The sequence below is a fragment of the Adelges cooleyi genome, unplaced genomic scaffold, assembly GCF_023614345.1.
Source record: "Adelges cooleyi isolate 19-005CV unplaced genomic scaffold, UGA_ACOO_1.1 ACOO_flye_CR_arks_rails_tigmint_CR_PRNA_2, whole genome shotgun sequence".
Taxonomy (NCBI): Eukaryota; Metazoa; Arthropoda; class Insecta; order Hemiptera; family Adelgidae; genus Adelges; species Adelges cooleyi.
The window spans coordinates 7,172,978-7,192,752 of NW_026095860.1; the positions used below are offsets into that span (position 1 = coordinate 7,172,978).

The 19,775-nt window shown below is 30.4% G+C and overlaps 3 protein-coding genes across 5 annotated transcripts; all 3 read right to left on the reverse strand.

Moving 5' to 3' along the window:
• Window positions 1–444: 444 nt before the first annotated feature.
• LOC126833993 (erythroid differentiation-related factor 1) lies at window positions 445–7,317 on the reverse strand. The gene is made up of 20 exons (XM_050565627.1): window positions 7,058–7,317; window positions 6,215–6,438; window positions 6,049–6,154; window positions 5,816–5,962; window positions 5,564–5,716; window positions 5,313–5,488; window positions 4,996–5,255; window positions 4,692–4,927; window positions 4,403–4,631; window positions 4,172–4,314; window positions 3,922–4,115; window positions 3,518–3,685; window positions 3,196–3,434; window positions 2,954–3,130; window positions 2,206–2,438; window positions 1,937–2,080; window positions 1,722–1,876; window positions 1,472–1,629; window positions 1,126–1,399; window positions 445–1,045 (listed from the first exon to the last, which is right to left on the reverse strand). The coding sequence occupies exons 1-20, from the start codon at window positions 7,058–7,060 to the stop codon at window positions 922–924; spliced, it is 3,543 nt and encodes a 1,180-aa protein (XP_050421584.1). The 5' UTR covers window positions 7,061–7,317; the 3' UTR covers window positions 445–921.
• Window positions 7,318–8,632: 1,315 nt separating this feature from the next.
• LOC126833994 (vacuolar protein sorting-associated protein 35) lies at window positions 8,633–12,772 on the reverse strand. Of its 3 annotated transcripts, XM_050565629.1 has the most exons (16): window positions 12,658–12,772; window positions 12,481–12,591; window positions 12,100–12,284; window positions 11,878–12,001; window positions 11,607–11,811; window positions 11,277–11,471; window positions 11,109–11,192; window positions 10,829–11,026; window positions 10,601–10,746; window positions 10,321–10,528; window positions 10,130–10,239; window positions 9,901–10,069; window positions 9,647–9,826; window positions 9,317–9,550; window positions 9,081–9,224; window positions 8,633–9,017 (listed from the first exon to the last, which is right to left on the reverse strand). In XM_050565629.1, the coding sequence occupies exons 3-16, from the start codon at window positions 12,281–12,283 to the stop codon at window positions 8,829–8,831; spliced, it is 2,370 nt and encodes a 789-aa protein (XP_050421586.1). In that variant the 5' UTR covers window position 12,284; window positions 12,481–12,591; window positions 12,658–12,772; the 3' UTR covers window positions 8,633–8,828. The 3 variants fall into 3 exon arrangements, with proteins under 3 accessions (XP_050421586.1, XP_050421585.1, XP_050421587.1); XM_050565628.1 differs by having other exon boundaries at window positions 12,481–12,747; XM_050565630.1 differs by lacking the exons at window positions 12,481–12,591; window positions 12,658–12,772 and adding an exon at window positions 12,393–12,412.
• A 2,122-nt stretch (window positions 12,773–14,894) lies between these two features.
• LOC126833297 (kelch-like protein diablo) lies at window positions 14,895–18,371 on the reverse strand. Its single transcript, XM_050564552.1, has 2 exons — window positions 18,097–18,371; window positions 14,895–16,990 (listed from the first exon to the last, which is right to left on the reverse strand). Exon 2 carries the CDS (start codon window positions 16,917–16,919, stop codon window positions 15,180–15,182), a length of 1,740 nt encoding a protein of 579 aa, XP_050420509.1. The 5' UTR covers window positions 16,920–16,990; window positions 18,097–18,371; the 3' UTR covers window positions 14,895–15,179.
• Between the last annotated feature and the right edge of the window lie 1,404 nt (window positions 18,372–19,775).

Here is a 19,775-nt window from a genome sequence, read left to right on the forward strand (position 1 = left end):
ATTTTATCAAACTTTCAGCCTCATATATATATTAACTATTTAAGAATACACAAAAATATTATTTAGTTTAGTTAATGTCAATACAAACCAAAACATTGTTTTTTATTAGTCAAGCTTAATGTCTTCTTATCTAGTAGATATTTTATGTTATTGAACAGTTTGTAATATTTTATTTGCGCTCGGGTCTAAATGTTATTAATCACATAGGCAAAATTAATAATGGAAGTAAAATAGTCGAGTAAACTCTATCAAAGTGAACAACACTTTTAAGTTTTAAGAAACATTTGTTGTTTGTTATTGATTAATTTTACTAGAACTTTTCAAACTTGTTTTAACATTGAATTATTAAAAAATAATAAAACAAATAAAAAACTTATACTATTGTAAAAAGAGTGCACTTTTTTTTACTATTGCTGTTGGTATTAAAAAAGTAAACCAATGTAATTAATTAAAATTAAATTAACCATTTGGTGTATACTGTTTACTATCATTTAAAATAAATTAAACTTGCTTAATACTTTTTGTATACATACATAATTTTTGTAGTGGTTTGACAAAAAAAAAATGTGTTGTTAAACTATCTTTTACACACAAAATAATCGTGTAAAAAACATTAAACAGTTGATAAAAAACTTATGAATAAATAAAAATACTATTATACTCTGTTCAGAATAAAAACAGGCTTCGGCGGCCGACTAGTGCGCATGGCCGCCCGACGAAAACTGCTGGCCGCCAAAACCTGTTCTTATTCCGAATAGAGTATAATCTTGTGTAGAGTACATCTTAAAACAATAAAAATATAAAACAACAAATAAACAACAACAGTAAATTAAGAAAATATTAAAATACACAATAAAATATTAATCACTCGAGAGAAAAATAAACATTATCGTTTTTGTTTTAACCTCATAAATATTAATCTCATAATTTTAATTCGGATATTTGGGTTACAATTTTCAGTAAATGGTAATAATCATTAGCGTCGTTGCTTTTTCTTAAAAGTTCACCATATATTGACTTCAGTTGGTCAGTTTTGTTGGCCAATCTAATAAAAACAGAATGTAAATATTATTATTATTAATTAGTAAAGTTCCATTTTATAAGCAATCATATGCCTCTAATTACTTGGATATTTTCGCCATAGCCAATTTAATCATTTTCTTCAGGGTGTGCTGTAATCGTTCTTCTAATAATACTAGCAATTTTTTTGTCTTTAACTTGCCATCTTTGTCATCATCTTGTTGTTCAGTCTTGTACAAGTCGTCAGAATTTACCAAAACAGTCTCTTTTTGTTCCTCGCTGCTGTTTTCAAACAGCATTTTCAGAACAACAACGCATTTCACCAAAGTCTGTGCGATAGAAACGATAAACTTCACTTTGGCCGAAGAGTTTGTTACACCTAAAAAGCATAAATTGTAGAATTTTGAAGTTTCATAAATTAATATAAATGAGTTTCACTCAATGTACTCACTGTCCATCTGTAGCTCGTCTAAAGCGATATTTTTTATTAAGATTTCCAAACATTCCAACGGACGTTCCATTTTAAGAAACATGTCAAATGCTTTATTGTAATGGGACGTACATTGGTGAAGTGTGGTCTTAAACTTTGTATCGTCTACTTCTAAACATCTAGCAGTAAACGTATTAATTAGTAATGAAACCTTACCTTCTCTTTGTTTATATAATGAAATGAAATTAGTTTTGGATCTTTAAAAATGTACCTTAATCTATGATGGTACAACGATGCTAATCTGTCGTGTATGTATGCCGCCCGAAATTCGTAAAGTAGTTTTCTGGATGAATCGTTTTCCAAATCGCAATATTTCAACGCTTTTAGTAATAAACTTATGACTTCTTTTTCGGCTTCAGCTCTGTCCTAGAAATGATAAAAAGATTGAATAATGGAAAAATGTGCATTTCGTGTTTTGGGCATTACTGTGTACACAGAAGGATCGTCTTGGGATTGTATGGCCATGTTGTAAATAGTAGTAGATAAGTCCCAACAAACCATGTCCCACAGTTGAGGATTATAACGGCGACTGCCTAATACTGCCAAACCTTTTGTATAACTTTCTATTGCCTAAATACATTTGTTATCAACAAACTTCAATTAATTTTAAAACTTTTTTAATACTTCTTATTTATTACAAAGGATTTAACATCAGTGCAAGGTATTAGTCTATATTTTCAGAATTGGCCTCGTACCTGGTTAGTGAAATCCTTATTTTTGAACAAATCTTCATATGAGCTCGTATAAAGCGATGAATAATAGGCAACGTGTCTGTACAACCGTCCCATATTTGAGTATAACAACGCAAGGTTGATAAGATCATCAGAGCTTTGAAATTTATTGATTCCCATAGACAAATAATGTTCAGACTGTTGTAGCAACCAATGTAATCTCGAAGGGGGCAACTCAATTTCTTCTTGCAGAGCATCTAAATGAATCGAGTGAAATTATTATTTTACCGTAATCAAATTTGGCAAAAAAAGTAAACCAGCAAATGTTTAACCAAAAAATATGGATTTTATTAGGTTAACTTAACTGTCAGACTTCTTTAAAAAAAAATCCGGGTTGCCATCAACAGAGATGGATAACCATAATTTACATAACTCGGGATAACTACAAGAAATATCAATTCAAATGAAAGACAGTACGATATTACAAGAGCTAAACTGATTATAGACTTGTAAAAAAAAATCTATATAAACTTTTCTCTCCATGAACATTATTTAATAGAATTTCTAAAGGCATGACTTCACTTCAAAATTTTTTTTATCAAGTTTAAAATCAGTTAAGCTATTGCCTATCAGACTAACATACTATCAATAATTTATTCAAAATTTGTTGTAGTTATAACAAATAATGTAAATTTTGTCTTGGTAACGTTTTCGGTCCCAGATTGCCAAATCAGATTGTAATATATAGTCAAAGAACTGCTACATTACTTACTGGCTATTTCATTTATATAACCATAGGTGATTTCATTGTAAACATTTCCAATTCGCCTGTTGAGGGTATTTTTATTTTTTTCGTTTGTTTCCATTTCCAAAGATCGGTTATAACATTTAGCGGCCGCATCCAACATATTTTCTTTTGATACAAAGCAATTTGGTATCAAGTCAAAATCTGAAACATAAAAAATATAGAACACACGCACATTGTTCAATGAAAATAATGCAAGTATTATTTACCGTCACGTGCATAAGTATTACATTCACTCTGTAAAGCATTTCTGATTCCTTCATCGTAGTCTTGGTCGTTCCCCAATTCTTGAGTGTACTGAATAATTTTACTCCAATTTTGAACAATCATTAAACAACAATCTCCAATGCGACCCAACAAATACACAACTAGCTCGTTGTAGTTGGTGTTAACGATGCACATCCTACATTCGAATACTAATCGAAAATGTCTCATTGCAGACCCATACCTGGTTTGAAAAAAACAAATGTACTTTATTATTATTATTAGTAAAGCAAATGAAGAGGTAGGTATAAAACACGTTTCACTTACGATCCACACGTAAAATCATACTCTGCGAGCGTAGCATATGATAAAAAAGCTTTTTCGTACAATAAAACTCTGAGATGACGTTTCCAAGAAACACTATCTTTGGCATCAGGAGGATTATGCCAGGTAGGTAAGGTTTCAGCGATTGATTTGCAAAGCAAAGTTCCAGGACTAAAATAAACATGGTTATTTAATTTAGTGGTGTAGTAGTAAGGGGTTACGATTTTGTTAAGAGTACACAAATACACAGAAAAGTGGGAGGTGGTAGTTGGTAGTCGTAGTTTTGTGTAGTCGTAAGGGTATAGGCAGTGTGTACTTTTACAGCTACACCACTTACTAATTATTCATTTTCTTATTCTTTTAACATAAATATTAACTATTTTAAAAAAAGCAACTACAGGACATACACAATATCGTTGTTTTCATCATTTTCAGAAAGCGAACTGGCTTTATTTCGTTTACGGTGTTTATTTTTAGAGCTTTTGGTAACAGTTTTTTCTTCTTTTTTTTTTAGTTGACTTTCGGGTTTAGATGACACAATGTAGGGCATTGGTATGGCTTCCGAAGGTGTAGCCATTAGAGGTTCTTCTTCCATTGCTTTCTAAAATCAAAAATTATATTAGTAATTAATATTTTATAATAATTCCTATTTTAAACCTTATTTTCTTCGTCTTTGAACTCTGGGCTCAGATTATCAAAATACTGTAGGCAATTCAAACCACATCCAACGTGATATAACGCCTTTTTGCATCGTTCATCTAGAGTCTTGACGACAGGTTCTGACGGAGTATACTTAGCTTCTAATAATGAATGAAGGAAAAAAAACAATTATTACAAATTAACAGAATAATCATTATACTTTTATAAGTTTTATAAACCAAAATTCACTTTTTGATTTTTGTTCCTCCTTATGGGACACACACAAGTCTCGTACTTCCACAGTGTATGTCGGCTGAGCTTCGTCTGACACAACTGAAGAATCATCATCTGATACAACTGGAGACATCATAATATCATCTTCGCCGCTGTTGGTCAGATCTTCTAATTTGGGCGAGGTCGGGTTAGTGTTACAGGGAATGTAAAGATCAGATAACATATAGTTTACTGAGGTTACAATCTAAAATCCATAAAACACAGTGTAAGTTGGTAGTTATCAGAGGCTATATGTTTTATTTACTTGTGGATATTTTGTTTTATTTAATAGTTTTAAACAATTGTTTAACAAAATTTGTATTGTCGCCGGACTTGATGGTTGTCCGTCAACCGGATTATGTTTCAAGTTTCGGGCTACCCGATACAACAGCATGGCTACGGGCACAGTAAATGGATTTTGTCCTTCACAACGTCCTTCCACCAAAGACTCCGAACACAACGAAGTCAAATCGTACAGTTTTACAACATCTTCATACTTTCCTGAATATTACAAAGAAAATTGTTGAGCATTACAAAACTTAGTAGTTTCATAGTGTATTTTTTGATACCTTTAAAAAGCCAATATGTGTGTCCAGCTTTGGTAGCGTTGGACTTCAGAAATGATAATATATTTTGTGCGACATCTCGCACTACTTTTGGAGAAAATTTTGAATCACTTAAATATGGTAAGTCTTCGGTTTTTACCAATTCATACTTTTGAACAATACCGTTTAAATGATAACACATGACTACTTCCGGAACATTACACATAAGGTTATCGAGCCAATAATCAATACCGGTGAGCACACTTATGGGTTTTGACATATCTCTAAAAACGGTAAACATCTAAGTAAATCTTATGTGAACAGCCATCATTTGTGCTAACCTTAGTCTCAAACTCAAACAAGGGTAAGTTCCACCTCCAAAAATTGGCATGTCTGTACCTAAAAGCATCTGTAAGTCTTCGAAATTCCACAAAACATTTTGATTAAACAACCTATGAGTTTTCGGATCATCTGGAAATTCTTCTTCCGGCGAAGGTTCTGGCAAAGGAGGTGCAGACTTCGGAAAATGTTAAAAAGTACAGTCATCTGTTAATTTGTGTTCAATATAAATATACAACAGAAAATAACTTACAGACGAAGTGGGTTTGGGCAGAATCTCAATGGGTAGTTGACTAGCATTATTAGTGTTTGAAGAATTGGCAATACTATAGTGCAGAAACTTTGAGTTCAAGCTTTTTTGTTGGAGGACGTCAAATGTGTTCACTTTGTGTGTAACACATTTTTCCTAAAAAAATCCATCAGCTCGGTTAACACTAGTCATGACTTAGTAGCAACAATTGCTCATATTCAACACTAAAATGTACTTTTAAAAAGCAACACAAACCATCATATCATACGAGTCCAATACATGTTTGAAAAAGAATTTTCTCAACCATTCCCAATCGTCTTCAGTTTGCACCAATAAATATTTGTGAACATCAAATTCATCGATAAGCAGAGTATTTTCTATTCTGTGTATCATCATGCTTACCTAAAAACAAAAATAAAATTTTAACCTCAATAATTTGTATTGCTTAAAAATGTAATATTTATTTTTTCATAGTAAACAATTATTACAGATTTGTTGCTGTATGGTATTTTCAATAACCGTTTAATGTTTTCAGCATCAGAGACAACATCAACTTCTCCAATGCAGTCAGGAAACATATGCGCCATTTGGAAACTGAATTAAAAAATGTATGATTAATATACTTTAGATTTTTTTAAACTATATTTATAATACCTCGAAAATCCATCCGAATGTGAGATCACGTGTTTTAAACCATAAGATTCAGCTGCACTACTCAACCAATTTGAAGGTGGTAAGTTGAGATCAGTGTTGCATTGCAGATGTGCAAAATTAGCTGGTCGATGTACAGAAGAGTATTTGACAATAGCATTAGATTTAACCGTTTCACCTTTGGTTTTAGATACTTGAAGTAATTTCATTTTGCAATCTAATTGATCCTAGAGTAAAAATAAAAATACAACCACTCCATTAACGTTTATTAAAACCCCTATTAATAAAACCTACAACAAATAAAGTTTTAACTCATATTTCCAAATTTTTCAGCATGTACAAAGCGAATTCAGCTATGAACTGTAATATATTTAGCCACAATTTTACTAGTTTTTAGTTATTTATTTAGATAGAGAAATTAATTGTACATAAAAAAGACTGATTTTATAAATTATAAATTAATTTATGACTAAATTTTTGAGTTAATACATTTTTATTAAATAATATATTTGATTACTACTTTTTTGTAGACCTCATTAAACAGACTCTGGCCCAATTATTTTTAACAAGAAGTTTTTGTAGTATTTTCTTTGTTTGCATAAAATTAATGGATGCATCAGTTTTGTAAATTGATTTTTAAAATTAATATATATTATTGTTTCCCATATTTGTCTAGCCGACAACAATTACTTGCAGCAACTCAATGATGTTCTCCTGTTTTATTTGTTTATATAATGTTAACTCAACACTACTTAAAACTCACTCAACTTAAAAATTTTAAAGCACTTCTATCAGTTCATTGATATTTTTTAAACCCTTTTGTGTGTACTACTCATACGCACTTACCATGTCGGGGTTTTTAACTTGCAACGCGATTTTACGGAACAGTTAAGTGTTTTATCTAAAATTAATAATTTTTAAAATAATTTTAAAATTAAAATAAATAAAAAACGGATTGTTCCACAAGATAGTTAATAACATATTCACTTTAAAGCAATAATAATTTTTAAATGTTAACTAAAGTCTAAACGACGACGTGAAAAATTAAGCAAAATAACTGTGCAATGTACATAGTTCGTAACCGCAAGTCGCAAAACCACGGACCACGAGAAAATGTTATCACAATCAAAAATCACCAAGCAAATGATAACAATGGTCAAAAAAACCCGTGACAAAATAAAAAAGTATGTATTCAACTTGTGTTATCAATTTTTACAATATGGTTGCCGGTTTTCTCCCATAAGGAATGTACGGCTGTCTGTGAAAACCGGTGGCCGCTATCACAAGTTGCTGTCTGCTGACATACCTGTTTATTTTTTATGTAAAATCAACATAGCACGTTAGGAATTTTGCCTTTTTTTAATTGAGAATTGGAACCCAAGTGGTTACTGGTTAGTTAAACAGATTTAAAAACAATAACAGGAGTATCGAAAATGATTAGAAAATTAATTACTTTCATCAAAGCCCAAGTCATTATTATACATACCCTACATTACATGTATTGTAAACAACGCCAATTTACTCAAAAATACTATAACTTTTTTAAAATAGGACTTTCAATCATAAATATGTGTTTAGCATTATGATTTCGCATGACCAACACTATTCAATGTTTTAGCATAATTGTTATTATGATATTAATTAACCTTTAGTTGTCGAAGAACAATACAGCTCGGGACAGAATAATATCGAGTAATAAGTAATAACTAGGCTACATAGTAGGTAACAGATTTCGAGACGCGAAAATTTCTCAAAAAACATTACATAAATTGAACTTGTTCAGCATTTTGACATTTCTGGTACTTTTGTAATCATTCCTTAATGAAGCCAAATCAGTACATAATTTATTTTATCTGAATTCATTACTTGAAAAAAAGCCAGTACTCAGTAAACATAATAATGTATTCCTCCTAGTAAATGACAACATGAATAAGATATTAACTTGTTACTCAAAATCAGAAATATTTGGATCAAAATTTAAAATCAATGCATATTATACATTTGTACTGAACATAAACTTAAGCAGGTACATCAAATGAAATATCAACAATAAAATATAATATTTTATGAAAATAGTACGTGTAGAGTGTAGACAACTAGGTATGGATAAAGAAATTGTTTTTATCTCGTGATAATGTAATAGTTAACTAATAATTGTTCTTTTATCAATTTCCAACATTCATTAGGTTTAATCTAAGAAGTTAAAAATTGTAGTTTTATTAATATTTAAAAATGTTTTACAAAATGTGATGAGTGCAACAAGCACTTATAGTTATTATTATGTAGTACTCAAAAAACATATTTTAATACATTTTCTAAAGTTAAATCAGTAGTTGTTGCTTAACTTCATTATATTTTTTACTATACATACTATACTTATGAATACATGTATATAGTTCACAAAAAATTAAAAGCATCATATAAAATGATTGAAATTTAGTTTATATTTTAGCATAAATGATAATATAATAAAAGTAAATAAAATATGAACAATAAATAAATATAAATAGATATATAATATATAAATAAAATAAAAATATATTAATAATTATAATAACATAATTATTATTATATTATACTTAACTAGCAATAACTAAGGCATATGTAACTATAATTATTACAATTCTAATCCCTCTAACGCTTTGTAAACGGAATCGTCACTGTCTGCAGTTTCGATTCTATTACGTAAATGTGCTAGTGTATTATCAAAATGTTTGGATATCTGTTCAGTTTCTTCATTTGGACTTAAACTAGTGATTTCTTTTTTTATTTGACCAATTAGCTGATTCAATATGTCGACAGTGACCTAAAATACAACAAATATTTTATTATTACATTTAATTTTAATTCATTTAAGTTAAACACTTACATTGTTGTTTCCTCGTTCATAGAAATATACATAATAGTTAAGTAGTTCAACAAACAACTGAACTTGAACAGACGTTTCCATACACTGTTTGGTGATACGCACACATTTTTTTAAGCAATCCATTACACGCTTACCATCTTGGATCTAAAAAATATTATTACATTATTATTTAACCATTTAATAAATTAAATTCCAATCACAATAAAACAATTAGTGGCCTAGTAAAGATATCTTACCGGTTGTCCAAGATTATTTTGTGCGGACCAAAACAAATGTGAGCTGATAGCTACTGCCCGACACTGATCTGGTTTTTTAAGTAATTTAGAAGCCGCCAAGGCACATTGAGTACGAACAGGTTCTGCATTTTCCTCGTCAAAACAATTAATTTTTTCAAATGTGCCAATAAGCAATATAATAGCAGCTAACTGACATTTACTTTCTGATATTTCTTCTTCGTACAATGTAAAAGCCTTTAACACACAAACATGGTCAAATTAAAATATTGCTAATGCTGATATAATAGAGTTAAGTGTTCTTATTATATTTTCTTATTATATTAATTTTACCTGCGAGTAAAATTCATAAGCTACAGTTTCATAATTTTTAAAATTAATTTGTGATATTGTAAGCGCTCCTTGCAGGAATAATCTAAGAGGCAATTCAGCGAGTTCTGCTTTAGTCAATTCTAAAATTGTTTGATGACAGAACTGAAAGATTTTTCGACACTTTTTCTCCCATAATTCATCCTAAAATAAAATTAAAATTTTATAATTAACAGTTTTTATTATTTTCAACATAAATTTGAATGGTCAATTCTAACTTGATCTCTATGTGCACTGTAAATCAAAGCAAGTTGATACGCTTGAAATACCAATGGAGGAAGAGTGTAACAAATACGTTTATTTCCACCCAAGCTGAAATGCTCTCTTTGAGTCATCAAAATTTGAAACTGTAAATCTGGTTCATCTGATTTCATGTGGTGGACAAACCTTAAACAAAAAAAATTGAAATTTAATTATATTGTGCTGAAAACCAAAACCCATTACTACCTTCCAAGAAGACTCTGTTCTTCGGCAAAATCTTCAGGGTCTTCTTCACCGACCGGCTGATCAGGTTGATCTTTGACCAAAGGTGAAACCATTGTGAGAACAATGTTAGACTAAAAGTAATAAAAATAAAATCCATTTAATTGTAACTAAAAAATAATAGTCTGCAAAATTAGAGTTTTCAAATGCTGTACTTGTTCAACGGTTGGAATTAATGTTCTACACTGAACTGCATTTTGAAGTAAGTAAATTGCAATGGTTTTACGACCGGTGAAATCAAAATATTCAATGATCTCAGGGAAATGTTTTAATTGCATTACTAACAAAAGATCACCGTAATTGTCGATGGGCAATTTCATGAGGGCCATTAACTCCCTGGACACTGGATTTTTGTGGCTGATCCTAAATAAATCAAAATCAGATTAATATACTAATGAAGACGAACAAAATAAAAAAATGTACTCATTAACTTACTTTTCAATTTTACGCCTTGCAAATGTATCGGAAATTGTTTGAAATGATTTATCGACATAATCCAAATTGTCTGGATAACATTTTAGGGCTAAGCCGACCATGGCCGCTTGAAGAGATACAGTATCTTCAAGTGGTAAATCTCGGGTCTACATTTTTTTTTAAATAAAATATATGAATTGTAATTATATAATTAGTAATTTGTGATAATCATATTTTTATACCAAATACCTGAATAATATTGGCGATTTGTTCAGTAAGGACTTCAAATAGTTTCACCTCGGAAGCATTTGAATTATGGAAAGTAAATACAGTTAGACGATTTATCATCAAGATAACAATAGTCTTAACATTCACGGATGGTTGTAGTTCACAGCACGATTTCAAAAATACATTCAAAGTGTAAAGATGAAACTCGTCGGGGAACACCTAAAATGCATGAATATTACATATATTTAGCTTCTGAAAATAATTTGTGTGGTTACTCAAAACTTTTACAAAATTGCTTTACCTGAATTATACACTCCATAAGATACTCTTGAGCAATGGCATCCCTACAACTGACAATTTGTTCTAAAATTCCAGGTAAAACCACCTGTAATAACCAAGGTGGGAAAGAATGAGTACATTAATTCAAATTATTATTAGGTATCATATGTTTTATTTAATAAAAACATACTTTGCGGTATTTATCCAAAGTAATACTGTCGAGGTGTGACAAACGAACCAAATTAGTTCCAACTAATATTTTTAATTCTTCACGTTCTTTTTCTCGACGTTCTTTTTCTCTGGAATGACCCTGATGTTGCATTCTTACCCACAACTTATTCATTTCCGCGAAATTCATTAAAATAAAATCAATTGAATCACGTACCTAAAAGTAATTTTTATAAATCAAGACTACTTCAAGCAATTACGAAAATGATTTGTACTGTTAGGCCAGTTCTGATAAAATTATAGATTATTACAGGTAATACAAAAGTTTGTACTTAATAGTCAATATTCTTACAGTGCCTTCGGGATGTTCGTTTTCTTCATTATCAGGAATATCAGGTAATACATTTTTAGAACACTGCAATAAATAATGCCGTAAAAATAAACCTCTCAAGGGATGTTGTACTCCGCGGCACATTTCAACTAGATCTTTTAGGAGATCTCTTTTCAAGTTGGTGTTCGTTTTAATGTAAACTAAGCCTACTGTAATTAACAAATATCTGAAATAAATAAAATGTCAGTGATTATAAAAATGTATAGTTAACTGACTTTGTAACAGTACTTACAGTCTCGGTACAATGTTTCCAGCATACTGTATAATCTGATATAAGTCATCTACTTTGCGACCTCGTTCAAACTCTTCTACTAAGTACAAATCTAAATAGCACAGCTCGTTGGTTACCTTCATAACTGAATATTAAATATTAAGGAAAAAACAAAATAAGCAATACAAATTATAGATTGCAACAAATTATAGTAATTTTCAAAACTGTTTCAAAAAAGAATACAGAGTTCATAGTAACTCTTCGGCGAAAGCAATGATGTTCGAAGTTCAGCCAACATCGCTGATGCGTGTTTGAGTGCTTCCATTAATTTGTTTTTATCCAAGCACATTTTCATATGCACTCCTTGTTTCTGGACTGAGGTCAACGCAATTTCCAATTGCTTTTCTTGTTCTTCCATTTGTGTCATACTAAAACAAACATTTATAAATTAATCTCAACATGTAACACAAGTCAAATAAATTACAAATATTATGTATTGCTTCGAGAACAAATGTCCAACCATTAGACCCACTTACAACAACTGATGGTTGATGTGTAAGAAATTTACCAGAAAAGTAAGAAACAAACACTAGATAGATATTAGAACAATAATACGTTACATACCTTATCTCTCGTTCTTTAATATAATATGTTTGTTATTATATAATTTGTACTAAAGTGCAATAGTGAAATCGATATAGACAAATGTACGTTTAACCGTTGTAATAACAATGTCTAAAATGTAATAGAATACAAATATATAAAAGTAACATCTACCGAAACCAATTTAAAATAGTATACCTATTATTATTTATTATGTCATTATGATTTATGCTTTTTACAATGTAAAAACGATTATATTATTCTGGTTTGTTAAATTCAGGTAAAACATTTCGGAAAAATGGGATGTGTATTGTGTTTATCGAGCGTTATCACTTATCAGGCAAACCTGTTCGACATTGACTGACCAATGGCGCCAACATTCCGAAACAATGACAACTGACAATTATTGCCACCCAAATTTAAATAAAAAAGAGCTATACAATAATATTTAATGATCATATTTCATCTTTACTGTGGCCAACTATTGACTAATGTATGTAAATAACGAAATACAACTAAAACAAATCGAATTATATATTAATTGAAATATAGAGATATTAAAGATAATTACTTTTGTAAAGTGTTTCGCTAAAATGTATAACCTGTTAATAACCTGTGTATAACCAATTAATAATTTGATAAAACTATAACGCAGTTAAAATATTCTACTTAAAAGTTAAATCGAATAGCTTAAAAAACTTAATACAAATTTGCATAATGTATCAAATTATTCAAATTGAAATTAATAAAACAAATAAATTACTGTCATTATTGACCATTTCAAATAATGTTAAGGAACATGGGTTAAATTATTTGTCTCCCTATTTAATTTGCTTATTCATAAACCTAATTACAAATATAATTATTGACGCTTCGATAATTATATCAAGGTAGTACCTATTGTTACAATGTTCGAAAAACATTCAAAAAAATTATAAATATCCACGCTACACGGATACATCAGCACATGGATATGTCTTACATCAACACAAACAAGTAAAATAAACCATTTCTCTAACAGCGATTTGGTTGTTGAGTGTGACATCCAGCGTAACGTTTCGAACACATTTTTAGAATGATCCTCAACGATAAGACATAACTCTATCAAAAACTTAAAAGCGTTCTCAAAAACCCATTTTTCGAAAATAAATTCAAACAAATATAACCAGCCAACTTTCAAGATAGAAGAACGATTCGGGTCTCAAAATGTACAGAATTTGGAATAATTTTATTTTTGCGACAAGAGGTCCCTTTTTGTTTCACATATTGTTAATACATGGGAAATAACGACAACAAATTTATATACATTAGACAGACGATCAACCCTAATTTCAAAAATACAATTTTAAGCACTTTATTGTCATTATTACAATGCTTTTATCAATAGGTATTTGTATTTCTTCCATACTATACACATTTCCATCGAAGGGTTAATTTAAAGGTTATTTGATCACGTTCAGTTATAATAGTTCTTGTAGACCGTAGACGGGTGACCTCCCTGCCCTAACTGTACTGGTTATATTATTATTAAAATTTAAAAAGTAAAAACTACTATTACTCACATTTATTTGTTAACAACTATTGTAAATATTTAGTATAGACATAAGAAATAATGTTTTATTTATTTTATAAAACCATCCAGCATTATTGTAAAAGTTTAGTTTAAATATTATAATAATATGTGTGTTGCCTAATAAAGTTTTTAATGATCAAACATAATTGATAAATATAGTTAAACCTATTGCTAAACTAAATTACTTAAAATTGACAAATAAATATAACTACCAACCTCAGTTCACTCAACCAATAGTATAAATTTATTGAAATAATAGAAAAGTTTATTGTTATTGTTCTTTTGATAAATCAGTTAAATGAGTATTATACAAGTTGATAATTCATTTCCATAAGAATTGGTATGTTAAATATTTTGGAACTTATTTTGATTTTCTTAATGTCTATAGAATTGTTATCACTCGATTGTTAAATATTGTTTAGATAAAATGCTACCATTCATTTTTTTGACATCTAACCTTTTGTGTATATTTTTATCTTCAAAACAACATAAAATAAGATTTTATGTAGCGGTATTCTATTTGTGAACATTTGTCAAATTATCTAAATTAATTACAAACAGAAGTCACATTTAGGTTTTAATATTTCTTACAAACTAGTAAATATATAATATATTTTAATAACTATTTGTTACCATACATTAATGAATTATTTGAAACATCTAATTTAACACCATGATAAAAGACGTACCTACTCTTATTTACAATGCTAAATGTATTAAATTTATAAAAAGTGAATATTTCTATTCGTTTGTTTTTTCAACGACAAAAAAGTACAATAAATAATAAGTAACTCATACAATTTTTTTTCAAAAGCAATATTTACACACATTTTTATTCTAATAATAATAATTAAAAGGAAACACTAATTTTATCACACTGTCAATTGTTAAAACAAAAGTGATACTTGGTATACATCCATAATTAATAATTACATTTTTAATATTTTTAAAGTGCAGATTTACAATTTGAAAGCATTGGTTTTATAACAATTAAGAATAAAATAAAATACACAGATCAATAGTTCTACAATTAATAGGTAAATGCAAGATAAATGTATTAGTTAATTGTTACGTAGCATGATTTAATTTTGTACAGTGTACCTATCTTAATGATTAACATATAATACAGTTATAGTTTTAGAGTAATTTAGAAGTTGTTATCAGTTTGAGGGGATCTCATTACTCCAACACCGCCTCCGAGTCTTCTATAGTTCATGGTGCCACAAAGCCTCCACTGATTTTGACTCTGATCATATACTTCAATTGTTTTCAAATAGGCAGATCCATCAAATCCGCCAACTGCATATAGTTGACCATTCACAACTGCTAACCCTACGCCGCTTCTTCTAGATGTCATTGCTACTATTGGTGACCACATATTAGTATGTGGGTTGTATCTTTCTGCACTGCTTAGCTCCATGCAATCATCTCGTCCACCAACTGCATATATCATGTCTTTATATACTGCACATCCCAAATGTTTTCGTCTTGTCGACATCGGAGCCATAATAGTCCATTTGTTTTGCCTCGGATCATAACGTTCAACAGAACTCAATGGCGACTGACCGTCTGAACCACCGATTGCATACAAATAACCTCCTAATACAGCAACGGCAACACCTAATCTCCTTGTAGTCATAGGAGCTACTTTACTCCATTTATTTTCTTTGGGATCATAACGCTCAACATGGCTTAAACATTGAACACCGTCTTGGCCACCAACAGCATACAGCAAACCGTCTAAAACAGCCACTCCAACACTTGTGCGACATGAAGTCGTAGGAGCAACATCACAAGACCACTGATTAGTTTGTGGATCATAGCGCTCAATACTGTTCAGGTAAGATTGGCCGTCATGGCCGCCAACAGCGTATAACAAATCATTTAGTACAGCCACGCCAACACCACACCTTCTCTTACTCATTTGAGCTTGGAGCTTCCAATCTTCAGTTTGCGGATCATAACGTTCCACTGAAGCTATAGCGTCTCCACTACACCAACCGCCGACAGCAAATAAGAGTTGGCCCCGCTGAGTAGGTTTGCGGGGTCTGGTTCTAGGTCCTTGCATTAGAGGCCGCTCTTGGGGTAAAAGTAAGTAATTTTTAGCTTCGTCGACGAGGTCCCTACACGTTTCATCACTACGAACTAACAAGTCTGCTCCTACTGTGCCAACCAAAAACTTTGGGCTTAAGAGTGGTAATCTCACGTGTTGAAGAACTTGTGGAAGATTCTGTCGTCTCTCTGATATATTATACTTCACCCATGACATGGCAGCATTGAATACTTGTTCTTCTGTTCTTACATTTAATTCATCACTAGCAATCAAATCAATTAATTGTGAAACGGGCAGCAAGAGAAATTCTTCACTTTCCATAACTTCTTGAAAATTATGCTGTGTGTATTTGTCAGCCACACGCAATAAGTCTAAGCAAGAATGAGTATCGGCAAATGCTCTGATACCGAGGCAGTTTGATGGATCGAGTTGTCTTCTCAAAAACTCGCAGCAAATATCTTGAATTTCAGTTAACTGTAATAAACAAGCAGCGGGTAAAAGTGTTTGGACGTTAGATTCTTCAACTGTAATTCGTGCCGTATAACAAAACTCGATTAGCAGTTCCATAGCTATTTCATCCATATCCCGTATAGTAACTTCGGTTTGTCGTGATTCAGCCAAATCTCCATTGAACATGGCACGAAAATATGGACTGCACGCAGATAGTATATTGCGGTGGGCAAATATTTTCCGATTATTGATGTTAAGTACGACATCGCACAACTCACGATGGCGACGCATCACACTGAACTCGGCAAGTACACATCTTGGATGTTTATCTGACACGTGCGTCAGCCTATTAGGCAATGGTGAATCGGGCTCCATTGAACCCATATGCAGTGCACTAGATCGTGCACCTAGGGTTGAATGGAGTCTAAGGGGTGGAGAACACCAGTCCCACGTACCTGTTAAAAAATACAATCAAAATATTATAATATCATTGACAAAATTGAAATAAGTAAATACAGTGCTACACAATACAATAATTAAAGGGCACAGGGGAAAAACGGTAGTAGTCACATTATGACAATTTTTGAGTATAGCAAAAACAAAGTTTGTGAATTCCTCTTCCTTTTACATAAGAACAAACAAAATCACATTAAATGCTACACTAATGATAAATGTATTTATTTAAACAATCTATTGACATAAATAAAAAAAATGATTGGCATAAATTGAAAAAAACTATTTATAATGTGATAACTACCGTTTTTCCCCTGTGCCCTTCAATTATAAAGGGAATAAAAAAAAAGTGAATATACACTTTTAGATAACCCAACAGAAACACAAAATATCAAATATCTTCAGTAATTTTTTTTTGAAATATGTCATAGTTTTAAATTTGTACTTAATAAGATTATATTTTGATTATTATATTTTATTAATAAATATATTCATATAAATTACACAGTACAAAGCCTAAATATAATATTAAGTTTAAACTAGCAGCTATGAAATAAAATTTTTTTGTAAAACACTTGATTGGTGATTTATAACAAATAAACGATTGCGGATGGGCCTCCTTTTCACTGGACGATAGCTCGCCCAGCAAACGGAGCGCCCATAACCGAGTGTCGAGCCAGTGACAGTAAGTTTTAACACACTGCCACCTTACCCACTCGGCCACTCCTCCTCTAAAATCAACTATATACTATTAAACATAACCAAAACATTTGTTTCTAGTATATCATTGGTAATAACAAAAATATTTTTTGAAGTAATTAGTAGATGAGGACGACTAGTATTGTTATAATAGATAAATAATATGTGTTATTGTTAAAAATATGAAAACTATTTACACTTTGAACTGTGTTTTACACAAACTCATTTTACAAGAACTTAGTATTCAGTATGGTATAATATTCGGATAAACTTGATAATACCTTAGTTTCTTATAAATTAGGTCAACGGCGTATGGGTTATTCAAATGATAAAAACATGGAATGAAATATTAAAAATCCATACAATTTATCCTAGAACAACGAAAATACTAATAAAACGTGTAAAATACCTTCAATGTTTGCTTCGTTTAAGTCCACGAAGTGAAGATAAATGTATAATAAACGTAAGTAATTAACGCGACGAAACTGAATTCCCGGACGGCTTCACATGAAATTCCGAAAATATCTTTCTAATATTAATTAAACACACGTAAATACTAAGTATTATTTATATTACAAACACTTTAAAATAATATATCACTGAACAGAATACTTGTCTATGGTTTACTCATCGGTAACGCGTAGACAGTGAACAGGGTCTTAGCTCTATCTTTATCAAATAACAAATTAAACTCCGAGCTTGTAACACATCAATACAATATTATTATCAACATAAGACTATCAACAAGGATTCGGAATACAGTATAACCAACATAACAGTTCATCCGGGAATGAGATACGGTACCGTATAAACTCTGATAGTTTTTTTATGCGCTTTAACTTACTTAATGATCTTTCAAATGTTCTTGCCACAGTTATTGGCAAAGTAAAAAAGGAAACGTAAAGCTGTTTCACATTAAAATGCTTAGCACATACAAAATATGTGTGAATATATTAAAGTAGACTATATCTTAAGGTGTTGCTTTTTTCAAGTCAGGTAAAGAGAAACAATTAGTGTTCGAGACTTGAAATTTTTTTTAGAGTTGGGATCTGAAGCATTTAGGTTAGTTTCATACTTAAGAGATAAATCTTAAATCAGATGCGCATTTTTGTATATAGTCCATAGATTGTTCCATTATGCTTTTACCACACAGAAATCTAAAATCGCTAGAAAATTCAGACATTACTATATAAAATCTATCTTCTAGTCTCATAAACACTGGCTATACGAATAAATAAATAAATAAGCACTAATTAATCGTAAACATGGAAAATATATTTTATAAATATGTTCTCTTTAAATAACAATTGAATATTGTCTTCGCCTTCAGCGGATTCGGGATTTAGGACCAAATTGTCTTATATACCTCTTGCGTTTATCTAACAAATTTAGCTTAATTATTAAGCCTTAATACCAAGATATTAGCCAACTCTTTTCTATATTCAAAAAACTTATCAATTCCTTCATGTTTCATTAATAAAATAGATGAAATAAGACCTTTAACCTTTTTTCTTGCGGTATCAACTACTAAACTTTTTATTTTGTATTAAATATTATTGTTTTTAATATCGTATTTTATTTTCAAACTAGTTTTTTTAAAAAAACACGATTGTAATAATTAAATAATGTAATATTATATTATAAGTCATTAGTGATATTATATGTAATTAAATTTGTTTACTATAACAGGGAGAACCACTCAATATCTCATAGGGTTTAATTAGAAATTAAATTTTTTTTTCATATTGTTTGTATACAATGTGATCTCAATTTTTTCACATTTTTTTTTTTTGTTTTTATCCCCCTCCCAACTTAGTTTTTTTGATAGCAACTATTGAAACTCAAATGGTAACCATTATATATTTTAATAACTTTTTAAATTGAGAATAATGTATTAAAAATGTTGACTGGTCGATAACCAGTTTCGGATAACTATTTTTTAAGTTATTGAAGTTTCAAGTTAAGGGCAGGAGGAAAGGTAAAGTGTAGTATTATTTTTATCTGCACGTATTTCCCAACCGCACTTCTTCTCCCATCCTAACTTTAAAATTCTTATAACTTTAAAAATAGTTATCCGAAACAGGAAAC